The sequence below is a fragment of the Choloepus didactylus genome, chromosome 2 (genome assembly GCF_015220235.1).
Source record: "Choloepus didactylus isolate mChoDid1 chromosome 2, mChoDid1.pri, whole genome shotgun sequence".
NCBI lineage: Eukaryota > Metazoa > Chordata > Mammalia > Pilosa > Megalonychidae > Choloepus > Choloepus didactylus.
The window spans coordinates 141272541-141298829 of record NC_051308.1 but is presented as its reverse complement, the minus strand read 5'-3'; the positions used below and the strand labels follow the sequence as shown (position 1 = coordinate 141298829).

The 26289-nt window shown below is 40.6% G+C and overlaps 1 protein-coding gene across 3 annotated transcripts in view; it reads left to right on the top strand.

Annotated features, from left to right (window-relative positions):
* Positions 1-13398: 13398 nt before the first annotated feature.
* CDC14A (cell division cycle 14A) overlaps positions 13399-26289 on the top strand; it is a 187645-nt gene continuing 174754 nt past the window's right edge. Inside the window, exons 1-2 of one of the 3 annotated variants that reach the window (XM_037826538.1) lie at positions 13399-13873; positions 14681-14771. In XM_037826538.1, coding sequence (XP_037682466.1) covers positions 13825-13873; positions 14681-14771 — 140 coding nt within the window. In that variant the 5' untranslated portion in view covers positions 13399-13824. The remainder of the gene's footprint in view (positions 13874-14680; positions 14772-26289) is intronic. The other 2 variants (XM_037826540.1, XM_037826539.1) reach the window with 2 other exon arrangements.

Below are 26289 nucleotides of genomic sequence, written 5' to 3'. Positions count from 1 at the left end.
TTACTAAGAGCTGGGCAGATTTTGAGAAACATTTTTAGGACCCATACTGCACTTTCCCACAAAGTTTGGTGTTTTCTGAAGACAAAATGCAGTCTGCTGTCATCCATACCTTTACTTGCATTACAGTGTCTGAACATGCCCAGAATGTAATTTGATCTAGTTCCCTAACCTTATAATCTAACTGATAGAAGGTAATCGAACACCATGTCTGCCCATGTGATAGGGCAGAATTCTTCTGTCTTCTCACCTAAGTACAACAGGCTTGTGCCACCCAGAAGAATGAAAAGGTAACTCAGAATATGTGGGGTCCTTATAGCCCAGGAGGATATCCTTATGAAGAAGAGGAAGTATGGGCCCCACAAATTGCAGGTTAGTGTGAAGTTAGTATTGTTTTGATCCCAGTAAGTTTCTGAAATGACTTGCTTGGAGAAATTATATGTGTGCACCCATAGCTTTGGCTGTTTCATTTTTGGGTCCTTGAGATATGTGGGGGTTGGACATCTTTAACATGCTAAAGCATTTTTGGAAAGAGTAACTTACCTGGAATTCATACCTGTTTGGCTGACAGCAATGGAAAACATCTCTGTATGTGGGGCCAGTAACAGCTTCTAGGGGGTTAATTCAAGGATGTTGACTTTCTTTTTATCATGATTTCTGTAGTTTAAACTACTATAATTCAAAGGGAAGGTTTGCAGGCAAAGATATTTTTGGGGGTAAGCACCTTTCCCTGCTGTTATCAAGACTGATGGTGTATTACCTTTCTCCCTGATAATTCAACAAGTCACACAGACAATGTTTCATTAACCCCTTCTCTGATGGTGGGTGGCTGCCTGGTAGTTTTTTTCCCTTGTCTTTGAAAGTCACAGAAAGGTTAAATATCTTTTTTTTTTTTTTTTAATATCTTAATTATTAGCTCAGTAATGTAGCTTTACATTTTAGAATCTTCAGAAAGTCTTGTAGTGAGTCTACCATTATTCAACTTGCTTCTAGAAATGTCCCTTAATATTGTAAACCCTGCTTAGCAATAGAAATATTTATGGTCCAAACTAAACAATAATATAGTGGTAATAGCTACAATCTACTGACTGCAATGTGCCAGGCCTGGTGGTGACTGCCTTAAATACACTCTCTTAATTGATCCACATAACCCTTTCACTTATTCCTACTTAACAGAGGAAGAAACTGAAGTTGAGGCTAAGTGATGAGGATGGTTTAAGTCACACTGCTGGTAAGAAAGCAGCTAAACTAGGATTTGAATGCAGGCTTGGCTGATACCAAGGTTCATGTGATGAATCACTCTCCTGCATTGGGAACGCTGTTCTTGCGCTCAGGGTTTAACTGAAGGATTGTAGAACCTAAAGGCAATGGAATAAGAAGTGAGAAGAGAGTAAGAACAAAACAGAGTCCAGGTAAAGGAGGGGAACTTTCAGGAAGCTCACTGAGTATCCGTGTGTTTCCAATTTTTCCCAGCCAGGTTCTGCTTCTATATTTCACACCAGTTCTAAAAGTGGCAAATTGCTCTAGAAAAATCGATGCCACATTCTAATAGATAATACAATATTTTGTGAGTTTTATTTTTAAGGTTACACATTTAAAGCATTTTCCTAGTGTTACAGATCTCAGATTTATTTGAAATGAAATTTCCTACCTTGCCCTTTGTTTAGGGTATTAGTCATTTGTCTAGAGATGTAATATATTGAGTTATAATTTCTATCCAAAATTCTGAATGTCTTTAGAAGGACATTTCACAATATTTAAATGTTGCAGTCTTTGCACAGATCATAAATCCATGGGGAAAATAGGAAATACAGATTCTTCCTGGATGTTTTTTAATACTTCTGGACTCTTACCTGATTTTATTTCAGCTATTATACCTGTAGACTTTTCATTTGATTCATCTACAAAAATAGTTGTAGAGCTGGCAGCTAGACAGTTGGTACTTCACTTTATGGTATAAGAATAGTTAATGTTTATTGAACATTCACCTTTTGGCTCTGTGCTAAGGCTAGGTACTTTACAACGCATTATATCATTTCATCCTCATAACCCTATACATAAGTACTAGTGTTATCCCCATTTTACAGATGATAAAACTGAGATTTAGAGGGATTGGAAACTCACTCAGTTTTCACAGTTAGTGACAGAGCCTAGAGTGAGCCATGGGTCTGACTTCCTGTCAATATTTTCAATTTTGCCTCAATAGTGTACGGGCTTCAGATTAATGAAGGTGAGTATATGGGAGCATTTTCCTTTATTGTCTGCTAAAAATCTGAGTGCTGTTTTTTCAACTCCAACATAAACTTATAGCTTTAAAAAATATTATTGCCTTATTTACTGTATTTTCTCTGACCAAGGATCGGGAGATAAAGGTTTATGGTATAGCATTCCAGATGCCTCAGCCTAGTGTTAGAAACTCTCTGTGATCTTTCTACTTTTATATCCCAGAACTTTTTTTCATTTGCCCTTTGCTCCAGTCACACTAGATTACTTATTGGGCCTCTGGCATACCTCACCCTTTTATGTAGCAAATTTGTTGAGGACTGAATATATGCAAGGCACTATGAATTGGGGGAAATGTAAAGAATAGGTGTTCCAACATCTAGTAGTGTTGACAGTCATGGACTCAGATGTCTTTATTAAAGATTTTAGTATGATGAGCACCCCTAAAGAGAATTACAGATAAAATGTTGTAGGAACACAGAAGAGAAAATGACTAAGTGTGACAGCATTTAAGCTGGGTTTTGACTGAAGATTTTGGCAGGGAGAGGTGGTGAAAAGCATTCTAGGCATCCCCGTGCTGTGGTGACTTGGAAGGCATTGAGCTATAAAGGGCATGATAAGGCCAGGAAAGAGATATCTATACAGTGTGGGCAGGGAAAGTTGTAAGATCTAGCATGGCCCACCAGCATGGAAGGTGGTCCGGGATGGATGGGTAAGGGCCTAAAGTTTCCTGATGAGAAATGCATTTTGTTCTAAAGGCAATAGATATCTTTAAATCCAACGAGTTTACCAAAGCCTTTAAGGTTCTGTAAGATCTGCCCCACCCATCATCCCTACTTCCCTGATCTCATTTCCTACTACTCTCCCTGTCATTCACTCTACCCCCACTATCCTGATGGTTCTTGTATACTCCAAGCATGCTCCCATCTCAGGGTTTGGCACTTGATGTTTCTGCTAACTGAAAAAAATCTTCCCCCGAATATCTCCATAGCCTAGTCCTTTATATCCTTCAGGTCTTTCTCAAATAACACTTTATTGGAGAGATTCCCCTGCCTACCCTATGTAATATAGCACCTAATCCCTCTTTATCCTTGTACCCTATTTTATTCTTTTTCATGGCCCTTATCACCACCTGATATATTTTTTATTGTTTTACTGTTCCTCTGTCCCTCTTCTTTCCTCACTTGGCTGAAATGTAAGCTCCTTAAGGGCAGGAGTTTTTGTCTTTTTTGTTCACTTCTATATTCCCAGCATCAAGAACAATGCTTGGCACAAAGAAGATGCTCAATACATATTTATTCTATTAACAGATAAATTAAAATTTGAATTTCCTGCCTCTGCAAATATATTTATGCTTCTGTAGCCCATTAGAATGTTTTCCTTTTATCTTATCAAATTTGTCTTCTCTTTTAAGGCAATGTATATAAGAATCACCAGGAGTGCCTTATAGAAAATGCCAATTCCTGGTACCCATCCTCAGAAATCACTGTGCCAATAATTCTCAAATCAGATGTTTTAAAATAGTAATGTCTGCGTCAGTTGGAATCCCATGTAGCTAGTTACTGACAATGCAACTTAGATTAAAAGGGAAAAAGGAATTTTGTGGCTCACAAAAAAAGAAAATTTGACTTGTAGTTCTTTCATCATGTGATGCTTGATCCAGTGGGTAAAGCAGGGGGTCACCAGGTCCTGTTTTTATCCCTTTGCTCTGCTTTCCATGGTCTGGCTTTATCCTTGAATTCCGCATGGTGGCAAAATGGCAGATACGGCTCTACACATTATCTTTTCTCACCATACCATCTATTCTAGGGTAAGAAGCAGTGATTTTTGAAATTGCTCTGGCACAGAGCATGGGATTCATTCTCTCCCTATTGACCTAAACTATGTGCCCTTTTCATCCCTGACTTAGTCATTATAACCAGTGGGGGATAGAGTATGCTGATGGGCTAAGCCAGTAAAGGCTGGGGGCAAAGTCAAAGCTACTCAAACCACGTATTTGAGAGAGGTTGAAGGGTGAATGTCTAAAAGGAAAATTAAGATACTATTGGAGAAAGAGGAGGAAAGTAGATGTTGGGGAGCCAGGCAATACAAGGCAGTCAAAGCAGGAGCTTTAAGCTTTCTCTTTCAGTCCTGGAATTGCCCTCTGTTCCCAAGATGGGTTATGATGAACCACAACTGTGTGGACTGGTTTTTAATCTAAGTTGGACAATTTTTCCCCCATTCTTTTCAAATATCCACTACTCTTCACAAAAACCCTAGTTAGTTCCACTCCTCTCTTATCAGGTGATCTCAGCATCTAACTCATAGAGGGAAAGAAGCAATTAGGTAAGTGTATCATTTCTACCACCTTCCTACCCAACTCAAACTCATCTGCATTTGCACCCAATCTTATCTACTCCCCTCTAATCTTATAGTAGGGATTGGCAAACTACAGCCTCTTGGTCTGCTACATGTTTATGTAGATAAAATTTTTTCAGAACATAACTATGCATTTGGTAATAGACACCATATAGCTTATGTGATGGTTAAACTCATGTGTCAACTTGGCTATGTTTGGTCAAGCAAGCAATGGCCTGATTGTTACTGTGAGGGTACTTTGTGGATTTAAATCACTAGTCAGTTGATTGCATCTATGACTGATTATATTTATAATCAACAAAGGAGATTGTCTTCAGCAATGTGAGAAGTCTCATCCAATCAGTTGAAGTCTTTACAGTTAGAAAGAATTTTTATCTCTACTTCAGCCAACAGCCTCTCCTGGGAATGTCATCAGAGTTCCAGGCTTACAGACTTCCCTATGAAATTCATACTTGCCAATTATGAATGGTTCTGTTTAGTTGCATGAACAAATTCTTATAATAAATATCATAATATTTACATTCTATATATCTATATCTCATCTTTCATCTATCATCATCTCCTTTGGTTTTGTTTACCTGGAGAACTCTGGCTAATTTGGCCTATAAAGCTACAGATATTTACTACTTGGCCCTTTAAGATAAAGTTTGCTGATCTTTGTCTTTGAAGGTGGGGTGATCCTCCACCTGACCACAGCTATCTTTCTTGTTCTTGATGTTGACCTCTTCTGCTTCTTCTGATCTTTTAGGCCTTCCTTCTATGATGTCCTCAGCCTTTCCAGCTACATTGGCCCCTTTCCCTCAGTCTACCAGTGTGCTCAAAGATACCAGCCTTAAACAAAATAAAACAAAACAAAGCATTCCCTTGGTCTTTCAGCAATCTCTGAAATCTCTGCCTTAGCTCTCATCTTCCCATCTCTTCCAAACTTCTTGGAAATGTTGTTTTCATGATTGCTCTTATATCTCTCACCTTCCAGACACTTCTCAAAGCACTTCAGTCTTGTTTCTGTCTTTATCAACCGCAACCACTGTCAGTTAGTTAATCAGTTTAGTCAATTAATTTTAAAAAGGTATTTAGGGACCACTGTTGTGCCTGGTTCTGTTCTACTCTGAGGACAGAACAGTGAGCAGTGAGCAAAATGGACAGATTTTCTTACCATCATGGAGCTTATAATCTAGTGATTATGCATTAGACAATGAACAAAATAAAGAAGTAAAATAACCAGTATATTAGAAAGTGATAAGTGCTTTGTAAAAAGTAATCAGGGAAGGGAGATAGGGAGTGCTGGAGGGGGATGTGTGGGGTTCAGACTTTTAAAAGATGGTCAAAGAAGGCCTCATTGTGAAGATAACATTTAAACAAAGACCTAAAGATATGAGGCAATGAGCCATGGGGATATCAAGGGGAAGAATTCCCAGCAGAGGGAAGAGCAAGGGCAAGGGCCCTGAGGTGGAGTGTGTATCTCATGTTCAACAAACCACAAGGGCCAGTGTTGCAGGAGTAAAGTGAATAAGGGACAGAGTGATAAGAGATAGAGTTGAGGGGATGATGAGAGGTGTCTTAATTTACTAGATGCAAAAACAAATGTTGTACAATGGTTTGGCTTTTCCTAAATGCTAAAACAACTGCCATACAATGGTTTGCCCTAACAACAAGAATTTATTGGCTTATGGTTTCAAAGTCTAGAAAGCTTGCTTTGTGGGGTTGATATCTTCTGGCTGGCTGGCAATCTTTGGTGTTCTCTGGCTTTTCTGTCACATGACAATGCACATGGTGGTATTGTCTCCTTTCTTTTCCAGGTTCTGTTGACTTCCAGCTTCTGGCTGCTACCTGTGACTTTTCTCTCTGTGGCTTTCTCTATAAGACCTCCAGAAATAGGATTAAGACCCATCCTGATAAACAAATTGTGGTGTGTATATATGATGGAATATTATGCAGCTGTAAGATGGAATGAAGCCCTGAGGTATGCAACAATATGGGTGAACCCTGAGGATATTATGTTGAGTGAAATAAGCCAGACACAAAAGGACAAATATGGTCTCAGTAATATGAGCTAAATATAATGAGTAAACACTGGGAGTTAAAAATCTGGAGTATAGGTTACCAGGAGATAGAAAGAAGGTAGAGAATGGGCAGATGGTGCTTAATTTGTAAAGAATGTTAATAAGGGTGATAGTGAATGTTCAGAAATGGATAGCACAATAGTTTGTGATAGTAGCACAATACTGTAAGTGTAACTAACAATTCTGAATGTAGGTATGGTTGAAAGGGGAAGGCTAGGGTAGTGTATGTCATTAGAAGGAAAGCTAGAGGATAAAACATGGGATTGTATAACACAGTAAAACCTATAGTGGATGATGACTGTTGTTAATTGTATGAATATAAGAAAGTTTCTTACATGAACTAGAACAAATGTACATTACTATTACAAAGCATTAACAGTAGGGTGATATATGGAAAAATACAATTAATGCAAACTATAAGGAGTATAAGGACTATAGTTCTTTCATCAATTGTAATAAAGATAAGCGTCAATAATGGGGGAGGGTGTAAGAGGCATAGAATTTTTTTTTGAGAAATGAGAATGTTCTCATATTGATTGTGGTAGTGAATGAGTAACTATATGACTATATCAAGGGCCATTGGATGGATTATATGGTTTGTGAATAAAACTCTTAAAACAAAACAAAACAAAACGGTCCATCCTGATACAGTTGGCAACACTGTAACCAAAAATACCATCTTCAAAAGGTCCTATTTACAATGGGTTCACACCTACAAGAATGGATTAAGAACGTGTTTTTTTCTGGGGTTCATAACTGGGGTACATATCTCAATCTATCACTAAGGGCTATGCCATTTTACAGGGCATTCTAAGGATTTTGGCTTTTACTCTGAATGACTTGGGATGGTCTTAGAGGATTTTGAACCAAGAAGGGATGAGATTTGACTTAATATTTTAAAGGGAGCCCTCTGGCTGCTGTGTTAGTACTAGACTACATGGGATAAAGGCAGAAGGAAGGAAGAAGGAAGGTAGGAGATTGTTGCAATTACCCAGAGATGATGATGGCTTGGATGTGACACTATAGTGGAAACCTGTTCAGTTCTGAATATATTTTGAAGGTAGAGGTGCCAGGATTTGCTACGGATTAGATGTGGCATATGACAGAAGGAGGGAGGTCAAGAATGAATCCAAGGTGTTTGGTCTGAGCAGCTGGAAAGGTGGAATTGCCACACTGAGATGAGGAAGATTATATGGGAATCAAGTCTTGGATTAAAAATCAGGACTTTGTTTTAGGACATGCTAAGTTTGAGATGCTTTTCAGACATTCAAGTGGAAATGTCTAGTATACAGCTGTATATGTAACTCAGGAGATATAGATGATAAACTCTGGAAGTCAGCACATAGATCGTGGTTAAAGCCAGATAACTGGGAGAGATCAGTATCGGAAGTGGCTGAGAAGAGAAGAGAAGAGAAGAGAAGAGAAGAGAAGAGAAGAAGTATAGATTCTGAGCTCAGGGGCACTCCGCTGTTGAGGAGATGAGGAGGAATAGTCTACAAAAACAGTAGCCAATGAGGCAGAAGGGAAACCAGGAGATATAGTGTCATGGAGGCCAAGTGAGAAAAGTGATTCAAGGATTTCCCCTTTTAAAAAACTCTCTGTGAGGCTCTATAAAAGTTTCACTCACAAAGTTTATTTCTCAGAAACTTAGAACCTCCAGAGTGTTCCTATGCCACATAAGTCCCAAAACCCAGAGGCAACATCTTCTTCAAGAACATCAAACAGATGCATCCCCCTTCGCCCTAATGTAGACACCCCTTTACAGTATGAACAAGCTAGGGTCGTCACTGTCCAGATATCCCCGAAGACTGAGACAGTGACCAAGCGAGAGGGAGGGGTAGCAACAGATAAGATAGGATAAAAAAGGTTTATGAATACTGAATTTTTGTATAAATATATTTTTTTAGTTTCTAGGGTATTAAGATAGCTAGAAGGAAATAACTGAAATGGCGGAACTGTAACCCATAACATTCTTTGAAATTTGCTCTCTAACTACTTGTCAAATTGTACTTTGAAAGTTATCACTTTTCTGTATATATGTTATATTTCACAATAAAAAATGTAAAAAACAAAAACAAAAACAAAAAACAACCCTCTGTGACTTCCATTAAAGTTTCAAATTTCTTTGAGTGGCCTAGAAGTGCTAGGAAAGAGTTGAGTCAGTTTGGTAATTCAAGTGGACTTCTTGTTATTTTTATTTATTTATTTATTTATTTTGGTGTTTCCAGTAAGCCAATGGGTAGGGAATATTTATGTTAATTTGAGAACTAAATTTGATTTGAGAACTAAAATTGCTTTCAGAGGAATGCTATAAAGGGCCAGTGATGAGATAAAGTTCATCAGGAGAACGTGACTAGGCAAACTACCTGAGCATGAAGAAAGGCATCATGATACACAGATAGTGCATGTTAATAAAAATTAAATCTGCACACTGGTGAATGTTTTATCTCTTAAGAGAAGATGGGCCAGGCTGGGACTGGCTGTCACTTTGAGGGCTTTGGGACACATGGGTATGTCATCAGCATAGCCTTCCTCCTTGTTGTTGTTGTTGTTAGGGACAATCAACTTACCCTTTAAGATGTCAAGTAATCATTAGTGCTAATTTGTTATTTTAAAAAAACAGTTTAAGGTTTTTGGAGGTCAATTTCTTACACATCCCAAATTATATGTTAGTTGATGAAAACATGTAAAATAAAATATAATTCTTATGTAATCTATTTTTTTTTTAATCTTCATTTTATTGAGATATATTCACATACCACGCAGTCATACAAAACAAATCGTCCTTTCGATTGTTTACAGTACCATTACATAGTGGTACATTCATCACCCAAATCAATCCCTGACACCTTCATTAGCACACACACAAAAATAACCAGAATAATAATTAGAGTGAAAAAGAGCAATTGAAGTAAAAAAGAACACTGGGTACCTTCGTCTGTTTGTTTCCTTCCCCTATTTTTCTACTCATCCATCCATAAACTAGACAAAGTGGAGTGTGGTCCTTATGGCTTTCCCAATCCCATTGTCACCCCTCATAAGCTACATTCTTATACAACTGTCTTCGAGATTCATGGGTTCTGGGTTGTAGTTTGATAGTTTCAGGTATCCACCACCAGCTACCCCAATTCTTTAGAACCTAAAAAGGGTTGTCTAAAGTGTGCGTAAGAGTGCCCACCAGAGTGACCTCTCGGCTCCTTTTGGAATCTCTCTGCCACTGAAGCTTATTTCATTTCCTTTCACATCCCCCTTTTGGTCAAGAAGATGTTCTCCGTCCCACGATGCCAGGTCTACATTCCTCCCCGGGAGTCATATTCCACGTTGCCAGGGAGATTCACTCCCCTGGGTGTCTGATCCCACGAAGGGGGGGAGTAAGATTCAGTTTTATTGAGATATATTCACATACCATACAATCATCCACAGTGTACAATCAACTGTTTACAGAACCATCATATAGTTGTGCATTCATCACCCCAATCAATTTTTGAACATTTTTCTAACTCCAAAAAGAATAAAAATAATTTAAAAGAATGTAAAAAAGAACACTCAAAGCATTCCATTCCCTCCATCCCACTCAATTTTTCATTGAGTTTTTGCCTCCATTTTTCTACTCATCTATCCTTACACTAGATGTAGGGAATGTGAGCCACAGGTTTTCACCATCGAATAGTCACACCATGTAAGCTACGTAGTTATGCTATTGTCTTCAAGAATCAAGGCTACTGGGTTGCATTTCCACAAGGTATTTCCTTCTAGCTATTCCAATACACTAAAAACTAAAAAGGGATATCTATATAGCGCGTAAGAATGCCCTCCAGAGTGACCTCTCCACTCCATTTGAAATCTCTCAGCCACTGAAACTTTGTTTCATTTTGCTTCCCCCTTTTGGTCAAGAAGATTTTCTCAATCCCACAATGCCAGGTCCAGGCTCATCCCTGGGAGTCATGTCCCGCTTTGCCAGGGAGATTTCCACCCCTGGAGTCATGTCCCACATAGCGGGGAAGGCAGTGAGTTCACCTGCTGAGTGGGCTTAGAGAGAGAGAGGGCACGTATGAGCGACAAAGAGGTTCTCTGGGGGAGACTCTTAGGCACAATTGTAAGTAGGCTTAGCCTGTCCTTTGCAGCAACAAGCTTCATAATGGCAAGCTCCAAGAACAAGGAAGGGCTCAGCCTACTAATTTGGTGGTCCTTAATGTTTGTGAGAATATCAGTAAAAACCCAGGTGGGAAGTCCAACATTTCTGCATTCTTCCCCAGTTCCTCAGGGGAGTCCTGAAAATATATTTTTATTCTCTGCCCAAATTACTTTGGGATGTATCGGGATTTTTGTGCAAAACATCTTACTGCTTAAGATATAATTCAGTTCCTTATATTTATATTAAATTGGGTGATTAAAAATACTTTCTTCCATTATATTCCTCCATAGACTGCAAAAGCATGCCTTTATTATGACACTATAGCCAATAGAAACTTTGACCTCATGATAGCTGAGAGAACAAAGTGTTTTATGATCTCATTAGAACCTTGATAGGTATGTTTGCTGGGTGCGTACTCTCGTTCAAAAATTTTCTTGTAGAATTTTCTATACCATTTAGGTTGTGCAGATTTTGGCTTAAAGAAATCTGTTTAGATTGACAATCACTTCCTTGGAAGAAAGTTTTGTAAGTTCATTTTAGAAAATAACAAGAGGGCAATCAATTAAAGTGTAGATTTGGGGGTTCTTTTCATTGGCCTATTTCACTTTGTGAAATTAAAAAATTTTGCTTTGAATGAGAACTTTGACTTCTTTTCCTAATGCATTTTATTCTAATACAACATCCCATTGAAATGCTGTTAGGAAATATGTTAAGTGAGCTTAGATTCTACAAGAATTTTAAATCAGCAAATTTGGAAATAGATTGCCAGCTCTGGATTAATTTAGCCTTTTAAACAAAGTGAGTGAGTTTATTGAGCGATTCATGTTTTTCACATATAAAATCTCAATTAGAATTTTCTTTAAATAAAAGTTTTTGAATTAACAAACCAAGATTTGAGGGGAATAAACATCAAGATTTTGGGGAATAAACATCAGGCCAAATTCAATTAATTGTGTGAGTGTGGGCAACATGTTCGGGAGTTGTTTCATTCTTCAGAACTCTACTGCCATGGACAGTAGCCTGTAAAACATGGGATGCAGCTCAGGAATGCTGTGGAACACTCGTTACAACGAATCTTTTCAGGACTTTGTTTTTAGTTTTAAAAACTCTTTTGGGGGTTTTATTTCGCTTGTGAAAATTAGTGGATTGTAGATGTGATCTTTAGGGTTTCTTCCAGCTTGAAATTTACATGGTTCTGGGCTTAAAAGAGTTTAGAGATTCTGATGTTAGGGCGAGTTCTGTTTTAACTCTCTTAAAAGGGTATGTTCCGGTAGTATTTCTGAGATTTCCAGAATAATTAGTTATCTGAAATATCAAAGTAATATTTGTTTATCGTTTAGCTTTTTCGCGAACCAGCGACACAACTTGCTAAGAACAAATGAGTTGAGCTTTACTCCCTGGTCTCAGACTCTCCCTCGAAGTCAGTCAGGGGGCGCTACACGTGCGCGCCGCTTTGCCTCCTAGAGGTAAACAAGCGACGCCGAACCAAAGGCTGGCGCAAATCCCTTTCCGTTTCTGGAGAAATCACTCAGAGCGCATGCTCTTCTGTTCGTGGGTCAGTAGCGCCATTTTCGTATGTTAGGAACTGCCCACTAATTAAACACTTTAATAGGACATCAGCATTGAAGTTGCTCAAACAGTATGAAGAACCTTGCAGACACAAGTCAAGAACCTCTTTGAGAGGAACCACTCGCTGCAGCGCTTCAGCGGAGATTACGTAAAGAAATTCTTTGTGTTAATTTCCCCCTTTGACGTGTGGCCCCCCCTCCCCTCCCTCCTGCCTGGCCTCGCTTCGCCGCCCCGACCCCCTCCGGCGACCAGAGCAATATCAAGGTTAGACATTTGTGATGACTTTGCGCCATCGGTGGCGGCCCGTATGAGAGGACCTGGGAACCGGATGGGAACGTTTTTCCCCGTGAGAACAAAGCACAAGTTGAATCAGACTCTAGTATGTGTAGAGGAAACCAGTACGTGTACTTCTGAACTAGGAGGTAGCACTTCTTTTATTTTTGTAAAGATAGAGACCCTCAGTGATGGGGATGGCGGTTGGTTGAAAGGTTAGCAAGAGGTAAGGCAAGGTATGGAGAAGATATGAGGTCTTTAAGTGTGTGCATGCATGTAAAAGTTTAGAAGAACATGGGTGAGTGGGGAGAGAGAGAAAGGGAATGAGACATGGAGGAAAATCTGGAGTAGAAGACTTAGTGGGTGCAGAAAAGGAAGGGGCGCCGGCGCATCCTTGCCTTCCCTGTCTCGACAGAGCCCTCCGGGATATCCCCTTCCAACTTCACTGTTTCATTCATAAGTTTCTGGCCTGGAGGCCCCGCCCGACTCCCCTAGGCCGAGGGCCCAGTTTCCTATACAGCAATTGGTGAACGGCAACAAAGCCTTAGCAACTGGCTCCTAGTGACCTGTGGGGCGCTTGGTAACTGGGGCGCGGGGACCGGCGAGGAGGAAGGAGCGGGGCTGTCCCTTTAAGGGATGGCCGTGGAGCCGTGAAAGTGGAGGGGGCTGGGGGAAGGCGGGGAGGAAGGTCTGGGGGTGGACCTAGGGGGAGGAGGAGGAAGAGGAGCTGCTGAAAGGAGGTGGCGAAGGAGGAGCCCGAGCAGCTGCTGCCAGCCCGCGGGCACCGGAGTCCTGCCAGCTGCCCCACGAGTAGCCACGGGCGCGATCGGGGCTAGACGTCTCCTCCTCCATGATCACTTTGGGAGCCGGGGGAAGACTTTGCCTGGCCGTGAGAGCTGGTCTGAGTTTCCCAGGCGCGGCGGCGGCGGCAGAGCAGCAGCAGCCGGGTCCGGCTGGGAGCGGCCACAGCCCGGGGCGTGTGTGCCCCGCGCGTAGCGGGCTCGGGCTCCCCGCGGAATGTCCCCGGGGCGCCCCGCGCGCTGACCCCACGGCTGCCTCCGCCTTCGGCACCTTCTGCCTCTCTCGGGCCATCCCTGCGTTCGGGACTGCGAGCACACAGGCTCCAGGGCAGTGGGGAAGCCCCCGGGGGTGGGTGACCTCAGCTGGCCGCGACCCAGCCCCTTCCCCGTGCGTATCTCGCTTAAGATGGCAGCGGAGTCTGGGGAACTAATCGGGGCTTGCGAGTTCATGAAAGGTGAGGAGCAGCCGTCCCGCATCCTCCAACCCTCTCTCGCTCCAATTCTACACTTCTCTCCCCTACGTCCCAACCACTGCCCCCCGGCCCCTTCCCGGACCCCCAGTGTCCTGCTAGCCGCTGCGCGCGCTCTTGTCTCCACTCCGTACTCTTCTCCCCGAGGACCCCCTGCTTCCGGCTTCCTCTGTCTTTCTTGCGTCCCTCGTTCCCTTTGCAGCTCCCTTGGATGGCCTCCCCGCCCCGAGGTGATACAACTCCGGCTTCTGCTCCGGCTCCTGGAGGCAGCAACTTGGGAATCCTGCCCCGGGAGATCTCTTCGGCCGCCTTTATCCCACCTTTGCTGGCCTCGGTTTTCCGGACACCCCTACCACACCCCCCAGTTTCTCCTCTCTTCCTCTTGAGGTCTCTCGAGCTGCTGAGGAGAGGCTCGCCTCTCTCTTCCTCCTCCGCAGCTGGTGAAGTCTGGAGATTTCAGAACCAAACTTGCATCTCCAGTTCTGGCAGTACCCCCAGCTCCTATCTACTCCCACTGGCCTGAAACAAGGGAGATGTGGGAACTGTGCTCCTTTCCAGGCCCCTCCAACCAGCCCTCCTCTTACCTCTTTAACTGTTGTGCTCTTGGGTCTCTATCGCGTTCTGGGAGAGATCAGGTTTCCACGAGAATTCCACGTGTTATTGGGGGGTCTTTAAAAATTATAGGCAGCAGTTATTTTCGTTGCAGTAATCCTTCGTGTTTTGTCACCAGCCCCACCTCCATCTTCCCTATTTCTCATGTGTTTTCTCCCGTCTTTTAAACTTGTCTTTCAGATCGGTTATATTTTGCTACTTTAAGGAATAGACCAAAAAGCACAGTAAATACCCACTATTTTTCCATCGATGAGGAGCTGGTCTATGAAAAGTAAGTTTCTGTTTTGTTTTTTTCTCAACCATTTAGCTTGTTGGCTCTTTGGTGAGGAAACACCGTGAATCTTTATGGTGGTAGTTTTAGTCACTTTGCCCAATGGTGGAAGTAACAGTACCAAATTTTTTTTTTGTACTGTTGCTTGGGGAGAGAGTCAGGGAAAGTTAATGTAATTTGAACCAGTTCAGTTCTTTTAGGCTTCTGTCTCTATTAGATCTTCCTATCATGCCAACAAACAGCAGCTATAGACTCATTATCCCCACCCCCTCGCCCCACCCCCCCCCCCCCCCAGAGTAGGAGAGACAATATTGCCAGACTAATTGCCGTGTGAATCAGCCATATAGTAATTATGGAGCACCCACAGGGTACAGGGCAGTGTGTGTATTACAGGTGTTTAAGCCTTACAGTTCACAAGGCCTCTATTGTATCTCAGGATATTTTTGTTTATGCAGTTCATTTTTGGGAAGTGGGGCACTTTAGCTATAGGGAGCTGTACCCAAGTCATATCTCTGAGTAAGGTTTTGCTTGTATGGCAGATTATTGAGTTCTTTTTTATTTGTTTGCCCCAAGTTTAATGGTATCACTTTATTTGCCTTTGAGGAAGTGTCATAGGAGTGCTGATTTACTTTCTCTTTGGTTACTTTGCTTCTATGGGATTAGGGTTTGAGAGTGTAAGCTAAGAGTAGGGAACTGTTTTCTATGATGGACCACTGATCTACAGGAAAAAGATATCTCATACTTTAAGCATAGTGAAACATTACAGAGAAATCTCCATTCAGTAAAAGCAACAGATAAGGAATAAGGCGGCAGCTGAGTTGACTTTGTCTTTTTATTAAAAGAGTTGGTGTTTCAGAGGAGTCTAATATATTTCGATCTGCTGAGTTGACTTTGTCTTTTTATTAAAAGAGTTGGTGTTTCAGAGGAGTCTAATATATTTCGATCTGCAGAGTTGACTTTGTCTTTTTATTAAAAGAGTTGGTGTTTCAGAGGAGTCTAATATATTTTGATTTAAACATTTAATTTTACTTTCTTGTTGTCTTAACCAAATGTGCAGTTAAAATGAACATACTTCAATGAACCATGGTCACTCTAGTAAGTTTTCTAGGAATATTATAAAAGGGAAATTGGCAGTTCTGCCTAAGGATTTGTGGGTACCACTGTGCATTCAAAGAGGGAGAGTATTCTCAACCTTCAAGAACCTGTCTTTTATTTGAGTGGCAAACAATAAGAGTCTTTGCCACTTTATCATAGGGTTTCTTGAAACTAATGTCTCCAGGATATTTCTTTTAGTGGTGCTGGGGGTCAGATTCTTTTTGAATGGCTGAAGTGAAAGTGGGGATGAAAGAGCCCTTTGCTGTTCCTGAAGGAGGCAAAGAGGTCTCGATCTCTAGTGTCAGATTACAGCTCTGCTCCTAGATAGAATGGAGTTTTGCACAGCCTGCTCCCTGACCCTGTGTACCTGGATGATGTCACCGCCAGCAGTGTTTATTGAGTGTTCAATCTATTATTGGGAATGTGCACTGTTGTGACTTTCTTTTTGTGAGGTTAGGGTTTGGGAACCTCCTGTGAGTCTGAGGATATGGAGTATGGATATGCCATTATGTTCAATTCTTCAGTGACAAACATGCCGGAGGTTGTTAATATGTCATTGAATAAGCTCAAGTCATTGACCTCTTGAGTTGCTTCTCTTGGGATTTCTTGGTGGTGGATCTAGCAGAAAATTAATTTAGTTGACTAAGGCAACACAGTGTTGAATGGGTTTTTGATTCTAATATTGATGTATCACACACAAAAAATTTTGATTTTAATGTTAGTATTTTAGGAAAGGGCTCCAAACCTGTAGGGGGAATAACAGTACTGCAAATTAGAGGTGTAGAAAAGATAACTGCTGTAAGAGAAACATAACCCCTGTTCTAGGAGGAATTCAGAGGATCGGAAGACATCTGGTTGAAGGGTTCAGAAAAGGATTGATTCATGGGGGATTTAAAAAGGGCTTGAAGGATGGACAGGATTTTATCAGGTGGAGAAGAGAGAGGAGGAGGCATCTCAGAAGAGAGAAGAGCAAGGACAGTGGTTTAGAGGAAGGACACTCTGGACACATGTTCAGGGACAGTAAGTCCTCCAGTTTGCCTGGTGTGTGTCCAGGTCACATGTGGGGGAGGCGGAATAGGAGGCTGAAAGGTCAGAAGGGGACAGAACAAATGCCAGGGTGAGGAAAGGCCATGGGACTCTATCGAGAGTTTTGGGGCATCCATGATATGACTGAATTTGCACTACAGAATGTCAAATAATGGCAAACATTTATTGAACATTTAAATGTTTGCCAGGATCTGTTCTTGGTGCTTTACAAATATTAATTTATTTGATTTTCACAACCACACTAGGAGGCAGATACTATTATCATTCCCATTGTACAGATAAGAGTCAGGTCCAGAGAGGTTTGGTAACTTGTCTGTGGACATGGAAGTAAAGAAGTAGCAGAGCTGGTATTTGAAACTAAGCCATCTTCTTATGGAGAACACATATACTCTCTCAAAAAAATTAATATGATAACATCACTTAAGATGGGTTAGAGGAGATGGGAACCTACTTAGAAAAATTCCTGGGGTGTTGAGAGGGAAGAAACATGTGCCTAGATTAGGGAAAGAAGGGTTTGTAATCCAGGTGACTTGACTACAGATCAGGTAGATGGATAGGTGGGAAAGGAGGGGGCTAAGAAAAAAGAGGAGTCAAATAAGTCTTTAAGATAGCCTAGGTGGCCTTAAGTATGCTGGTGACATTAACTGAAACAAAAGAGGTAGAGGGGGAGAATTGGCTTTGGTAGGAGGAGCTCTTGGGGCCCAGGAGAGTGTAAGTACCAGAGGTCACTCAGCTAGTAAATTGCAGAGTTGGGATTCAAGCCCCAGGCAGTCTCTCGGGAGTCCATACTCTTAACCTAGCGGTTTGAACAAGTTCCCAGATGTCCTGAGCTTAAGGCTGGTAGGGAGGTGTGCAGAGCAGATTTGCCCTTCTTGGGAAGGTTTGAACCCTCTGATTAAGCTGGTGATGGCATCAGTAAAAAATATGCCACTGATAGAATGTGTACAAACTTTCTCTCCAGTCCCCTATCTGAGAATATACAGTGGTAATTAGAATTTTTTTCCCACAATTTCACCTTTTTGTGGGTATAATTTTGCCTTTTCTCCTTTCAGTGAACTGCCAGAAAGAAAGAAAAAGTAAACTAAGTTAATTTTAAGTATATATTGGTAGGACAGATGAAACAAAATAACTCCTGTTTTTATAAGTCTATGAAAACTGCTTTTGCAGGCTAGTGAATGGTCTCGCGGCTTAACTGGTGTAATTTAAGATGTAATGATTTCTGCATAAAATTCTAAAAACGCAGAAAACTCGGTAGCTTTTAAAAGATGATAGGTTTATACTCTCTTCCTCCTTTTTCCTTTCCTCCTTCTCAACCTTGCAAAAACAACGCAGTATTGCTCAGGGCCACTTTTTCTTATCCTTTGTTTGAGCTTTAGATGTGTGCTTATGTATTTGTATACCTATATATGTAACCAACATTATAATATACATTATGACTACATAGATAACTCTATATACAGCCACCAGTTCATTCTTAATTCCATGACTCACTAGAACCAGATTTTACTTTCTAGATACTGATTTTTTTAAATCCTTGCTGTATTGACCAACTTTTAGGTATTCCAAGTGGATAGTCATTCTCTAATCTTGATTAACTGTTATTCACTTCTTTCAGTTTGCTTGAATGAAAACCCAAAATTTAACCAAAGTGCTAAGTAGAGGGATCTGTATGGGCTGCTGGGGAGTCAAATGGGGAGCTGTCTGTTATCCAAGTTCTTTCTGAGCCAGGTCACCACAGGGCGGTTTCAGTGTTTTTCTTGAAATACAGTCCTAGGACATCAGGTGTTCTCACTTGTAAGTTCATAAACACATTCCAAAGCCAAAAGTAAATGACTTTTACTCTAGCTGCAGCTCAATACACCTGAGCCTTAAAAAAATAAAAGAAAAAAAGAAGACTCTTGACACATTTTATGGGAAGTGAAAAGCATGACTCAAAAACCCATAAGTGGTTGGAAATTGCTATAGAAGAAACTAACATTTATGTGGAATAGATTTTGATGCAGAGCACTGTGCTAATGCTTTGGGAGTACACAGAATGCATAAAGAAGAAAGAGAAAACAAATACAGTGCAGTTCAACTCATGACAAAGGCTGCAAATGAATCCAAGGATTCCCAAGGAATCCAAGGAAGGAAGAAGAGGTCATTACTGCCCAGGGTGATTGAGACTTCATAGAAGTGATGTTTGGACCAGCTTTTGAAGGGTGTGTGAGAGTTTGATGAGCAAAGAGTATATTTTATGATCTTTGCGGGACACGTACTACCTGTTAGCACAGTGCCTGGCATAGAGTTGATGCTCAAGAAATTGTAGTTGGATGAATGAATGAATTAGGGAGCTAATGAGAAAGGAAGGGAGGAAAGGAAAGAAGAGATTTCAGGCAGAGGCATGAGAAAAGGCACAAGAGGTGTTTGGGAACAGCAAGATTCTGTTGGGTGAGGCACAAGATTTGAATAAGGGAGTGATCACAGGTGAGGCTGGGCATGTAGTTGGGGACTGGATTGTGGAAGGCCTCTTGGACCTCAGTGAGCACTGTGTGTTGTGAACAGTGGAGGGAGGCCGATCAGGGCTCGAGTACAGAACAGTACTGTGATGGCTGGGAGGTGGAGGGCAGGTAGGCTATGATGGGAATCTAGGAGGGAGGTGAGAAAGGCTTGGATTATGTCTCAGTGGGAACAGAAAGGAAGGGCCAGACAGGGGAGAGGCTAGAAAGGATGGATTGACAGGATTTGGGACTGATCAGACAAGGGTGGGAAGGAGGAATTGAAGGTGGGTCCAAGGGTTCTGGCTTGGGTGACTGGGAGAAAGTAACACATTTAATAGGTGAAGTATGTAAATCAGAAGGAGAGGCTGCCTTTTTTGTTTTGTTTTTGTTTTGGGGGTAGGGAGCAGAAGAAAACAGGGGGTCATTATAACGCAGTCTTTGCTTTTTGTGATCTTCAAACAGAAAACAGACAATGCCCCTCCTGGATATTTAAATATTTACTTGCTTAAAATCTGGGGAGGTGGGTGGGACAGCTGATCTCAAGTTCCTTTCTGACTTTGTGATTTGAGTTGGGCTTTCTACACTTGTGTGCAATTCATTGTTTCCTTTTAATTTTTTTTAAGCTTTAGTTTAAATATACTTCATTGAAATGCAGTTTTGTAAACCAACTAACCACTTCTAGGCTCACTAAACAATTATATGTTGAAGGAGAATCATCAAAAATATGACTCTATTGAAAGCACACAATATTCGGAGTCCTTGGCAACTCGGAAACATCTGGTAAATGGTCACAATTATTTGTGGTTGACAGTGAATTCCCTTATAAAAAACAGTTTGTGTCAATTATAGTTTTGAATAAAATGCTTCGGCCAAGCACTTTTCATAACTGTAATTTAATATTTTGTTGTGAAACATGTTCACATCCTTCTGATGAATTGAAGAATTTGCCAGTTTGGACTTGTTCACTTGTTATGAAATTTAGTTTTCTTTTAAGAACCACAAAAGATAGTTTTTTCTAAATTTGGTCTTTTTGATGGATATATTCTAGTAATGTACTTACCTAGTTTTATGAGGGAATGTGGCATTTTAGTGAGGCAGCTTCTAAAGAGAATTGGAAAATACTTCTTGAAATACCAAAACAGTTTTACAATTTAAATAATTTATGGAAACCTTTCTAAAATGAATCTACATTCCTGCCTTCTTAAAGAATTTGCTGATCATGATTTACTCTTTTTCCTAATACTCAGACTCTATCATTATGAATATATTGGTTGTATAGTTTGACTGTAATTCAGCTATAGCTTTAGGGGCTCCTAAGGAATAAAGGGCTCTTTGCTTGTGTGCCAGATGGCCCTGTTTGCTAAACATCTTGTGTCTTTTAGTGGTTTTAATTTATTCAGCCAGTTTTTACTGTGAATTACCACTGTGAGTCGAGTGGTTTCTAGGTGCTGCCTGCACCTAGCTTTTGACATCCCTGTGAATGTACCAGCCACTAACAGCTGCCTCTTCTCTATGATCTTGTCTGAGGCTTCTAATATACTATAGGCAGGGAAACCAGATCTAATATTTTATTAGCATTGGGTACAAAATAAGACTAAATAGATTCTGAGTGAGACTGGGAGTCTTCTATAAACATAGCTAAAAGGCATGGGATTTTTGACAGCCTGTAGAAGAAACAAAATGACTTCGCCCTTTTGGCTTCCTTGTAACTCTCACTTATGTTCCAAGTGGTGAGATTTCTGAACCGGCCATCTGTGTAGAACTGATTTCTTATTCTACACATTTTTCTTCCTTAAAGGAATGTTGAATTAATAACTGCATTTGCATTAGTCCTGGTAGTCAAATTATTGACTTTCAGCAGCTGAATTAACTGAAATGGCAAATCCCCCCCTTTTTAAAGTGTAAAATATAGGCAAAGGCTTAAAAAGTTTTATTCCAAGCAGCTGTGAGTGTAGGCTTGTAAAATAGTGCCTTCCCTGTTCTTCTAGACCTTTCACTAGCATTGTGTTGAGCTTTGTTCCAGTGTCCCCACGGCTTAAGATGGTTGTAACTTGGCAATACTCAGACAGAGCTGAAGGGGCTCCTAAGGAAAAAAGGAATTGGGTGATGTATAGTTGTAGAATGAGTCTTAGATATCAGGGGTTACTTCTGGAGCAGGCCGTATTTCCAGCATGCCAGTAATAAAGATGTAAGTTGTAGGGGAAAGTTTGTGGGGATGCACCTAACCTTTTCTTGCATGGAGTAGTGTGGACGATCTTGCTAGTCTTTAGTCTTTTTGCCATTTCTTCCTTCTTAGCTCATTTTTGTCAATTTTATTCATTTAGTCTTATTTTGTAGGCAAAGCTATAAGAAAAACAACCTGTGATATCTGATACCTCTTCCCACATTAAGCTGGTGTATAGTTTAGAAGGATTAGAAAGGAAGAAGGAAGTATTTTTGCAGATGAACCAACCAAGTGTCTATCAGTTATCCATTTACTCAGCCACCCTATGCCAGGTGCTAGGGACATAGCAGTGAGCAAACTTTAACCCAGCTCTTGTTCTCATGGAGCTTCTAGTCCAGTGCAAGGGTGGGTAAGTGGAGGTGGCGGGGGAAGACACTGATCAAATATTCAGACATGAGATTACAGTACTTGTAAGTGCTCTGAAGGAAAGACATAGATCTAAAGTATGAGTAAATATTAACCAGGCAAAGGGAGGGTGGCAAGTGCTAAAGGCCTGAGGCAGAAATTAAAAGAAATTCCCAGGCTGGAGATTACCAGTAATAAAATGGGGGTAGGGTGCAAAATGAGGTGGATGAGAAAGACCCACCCAGGACCTCATAGCAATGTTGAAGGTTGTGGTTTTAATTCTGAGAATTTAGAGAGGTAAAATGATCAATGCTGCAAGGTTTAGAGTAACTATGAGTAACTATTTTCCTTTTCAGGGCCTCAGCCACTTTGTGAAATGTGAGGGTTAGTCTTGTATGTCCATAACAACAGTCATTCTGTTTTCTGCCAGAGCCATGTGGCATATAAGTCTGCATAGCCCCCTTAACCTCCAACCCTTGCCATTAATGATGGGGTTAATTTATACTGCTTGAGAATGTTTCTGTGGGAATGGATTTTAATCTTACCCGTGCCTTCCTGAAAAAGCCTCCTTTTGTTTTCATGAATCTGAATCTAGAAGGGACTTTTCATTAATTGACTTGCATGTTATCATTTTCAAAGAAGGAAGTCACAGAAATACAGTCCCTGATGATGGAAGTTTCCTTGATGTTGGGCTTTAAGGCAAGTGGTGACACTAACCCATTTCACAGAAGCTGCAGCTGAAGCCCTAAGAGGCTGTGCTACTTGCCGCAGGTTAAGAAGGCACTAGGTGGAGAAGGGTTCCTCACACTCCCAGGGTTGTGTAGCTGCACTTTCTTAAAAACCTTGATAATGCACCAAAGGACAAGAGTGAGTGACAGTTGATATTGGGGGTTCTCTCCTTCCTTTCATGATCTCACCTCTCTGCAGTTAAGTAAATAACAGTGATGTCAAAGGTCCTAATATACGAAGCTGATTTCCACTCTATAGGGTTGTTCTAACCTCCAGAAAACATAGTGAATTTCAGGGAGAAAGGTCTGAGATTCTTCCCCCTTCTCGAGGAAATACTTTGCTGGAAATGTCCCCTATACCCAGACTGAACACATTCAGAAGACAGAGTGGATCAAATAGGGCAGAAGCCCCTGAGAAACATTTGAACCATTGAATAGATTTGTCCAGTGTCATAGACTAATAAAATGTGAGATCTGGAGAGAACTTTAGAAACCGTCTAATTCAGTGGCTTCATTGGGTAGATGAGGATGTAGTCCCTGAGAGGCTAAAACACAGCCCAGGAACATTAAATGAGTGACCACCTTGGGACTAGACTTGCAATGTTCTTTGGTTCTACATCAGGCTGCTATATGATGTTCTGGAGGTAGGACAGTCTCTTTCCCAAGAACTTGACATAAATGTGACTGTGATTGGTTATGCTATACGGGCTTAAGCAAAAACTTGGACCTTGGCATTGTGCCCTGATCTTAGATTAGTGTTGAGTGATTTGAAATTTGAGAGTGCCAATCATGTACAGAAATTTTAACATCCGATTGTAGGGGTACTGATACTTTTCCAGTGATAGGGAAAATACTAGGGGGGTGTGTAGCCCAGAGGGTTGTGCTGATTAATTTCACCAAAAATACATGCACACATATATACTGTGCTTTAGGAGATACTGCTGTTTTAGCATTTATCACACTGTAATTATATGTTTGCTTGTGTCTTCATTAGGTAGTGAGCTTCTTGTTGGCAAGGAATGGTGGTCAGCAGCCTTTCTGTAAATATTTGAGTGAGTGAGTGAATAAATAGACAGAAAGTATCAGCATCACTGGTGTAAAGATAAATAGTTCCTTATGATCTTGTAGAATTTTTTCACCCTATTTAAAAAGTAGTTAAACAGTTTGGTTTTTTTGTGTGGGTGTTGCAAACAGTCTGATTGATATACTGAGTGTAGAACACCTTGCTCATACTAGGGGTTCAAAATTTTTATTGAATGAATGAGCAATACTTGGAATATAAGAAATCCAAAGCATTCCTGTCCAAAGTATATGAATTCCTGTCAAAATAGGATATAGTTTGATATTAGTCACTTACACTTATTAAATAAAAGGTAGATCGGCTGTTTTCACTTAATTATGCATGAATTTCATTTTAGTTTTTGACTAATAATTTCCCAACCCTGCTACAGAGGAGCTTTACAAACAGATGGAACGATTCATTTGATTGTTTGTTAGTTCATTTGTTTTTGAGGAGGGGAAGCTGAGGGGTCCCTGAAATAATATATCCATATTTTTCTCTGCTCAGATGAATCAAAACCCCCATCCACCACCCCCCGGGAGTGTGGAGCCCTGGCTTGGCTGTGGTTCTGGAGGCGTCTTCCTGGGAATTGCCAGGATAGAGAAGACACTGTCCAGAGTCATTGACTTGAGATTTAGGAGCCCACCCAGCATTCAGGTTTCTTTATAGATTCACTAAAGGGCTTATCTCTGTCATTTTCTCTTCCTCTTCTTCACTGTGCCCAGGTTGGTGACCTTCCATTTCTTCTTTTCTATTCTGAGCCAAACTATTCCATGCTTCTGCCTTTGCTCCAAGTTGCCCATATACATATTTCATACTTTATGCTTTCAGTTGATATGTTAATAATATTTTTGTGTTTGAATATTTCCATCTAGCTAATGATCTGGGATTATAAATGTGTTTCCATTTTTCTCCCCCCTCTGGTGAGGAAGATTCTTGCAAAGACATATTGTTGGAAAATGTCTTCTTTGTTCTTGACATTTTATTATACCAAAATTAGTGATAGTACAGCATGATGTGAGCAAATAGGACCATTTTTCAACTATCTGTGAAATTTTCAGAAATATATTTAGATATAGTATATAATATATATATTTTCTTAGAAGTATAAGTATTTAAAGGAGAGGATATATAAAATGACCTTAACATCAAGTTCTTTGACTGTATATTTGCCTGTGACAATTCTGACTTTCAAAGACCTGGTCTGAATTGCTCTCGGCTCTGTGAAGGTTTTGAATTTCTTAGTGTGACTTGGAGCCCAGTCTTTGGTGGGATATGAAAGCTAGCCTACTGTGCTTTAAAATGTTGCAGGATAGGAAGCCCTCTGGGTTGATTGCTTGTTTTTCTTAAACCCTTAACCTGGAAAGCTGTGGCCAAGAAAGACGCATGTTTTTCACTGCAGTTTTCCAAAGCTCTTGAAGCAGTCTGTCTTATTGAGGGGCAGTGAAGGAGAGTGGGGACTAGATCCTCTCCTATTTTTACATTCTCTAGGTCCCATACTGGCTTTTAGGAAATATGACCCCCTTGAACAAAAGGTGGTTAGAATTACTAGGACCTAATCTCACTGTTGGGAAATAAGTGGACCCCTGTAATTTGTTTCCTAGGGCTGCCATAACTAATTATCACAAACTTGGTGGCTAGAAACAACAGAAATTTATTCTCTCAATGTTCTGAGACCAGAAGTCTGAAATCAAGGTTTTGGCAGAACTGGTTTCTTTTGGAGACTCTGAGAGAGCATCTCTTCCATGCCTCTTTCTTAGCTTCTCGTAGTTCCTGGAAGTCCTTAGCGTTCTTTGGCTTGTAGCTGCATCAACTCCAATATCTGCCTCCATCTTCACATGATCTTTTTCTCTGTGTCTCTGTGTGTCCTTCTCTGTCTCTTATAAGGACATTCTCATTGGATTCAGGGCCTAATCCGGTATGATCTTGTCTTGATCCTTACCCTAATTAGATCTGCAAAGACCCTATTTCCAAATAAGGTCATATTCTGAAGTTATGGGTAGATAGGAATTTTAGGAAGAGACTATTCAACACCCTAAACCCCTAAAGGTGAAGGGCATTAATTGTCTCCAAACATTTTATCTATGCCTTACTCATGGTACTAGGAAATTTCTCTAGCATTTTATGGTCATTTTTGTTCCCGTTTTATCTTTTCATCTTGATTAAATTGTTTATTAGTGCAGAAGATTTTCTGTGAGGATGAAATGTTCTATATTTGCATTGTTTGATTGAGTAGCCATTAACCACATGTGGCTTTTGAACACTTGAAATGGGCTAGTACAATGGGGGAACTGCATTTTTAATTTATTTAACTTTAATTAATTTACATTTAAATCTAAATAGCCATATGTGGCCAGTGCCTACCATGTTGGATAGTGCATATCAATTTAAAGACAAGGTCTATATTTGATTTACTTTTGCTTTCTAGCTCTGGTAGTGGTAGAGTACCTTGGACACAGTGGTTATATACTGAATACACAAACAGGTATTGGATGAGTGAATTTATATTCTGTTCCTGAAAAGTTTGCCAAATAGAGGC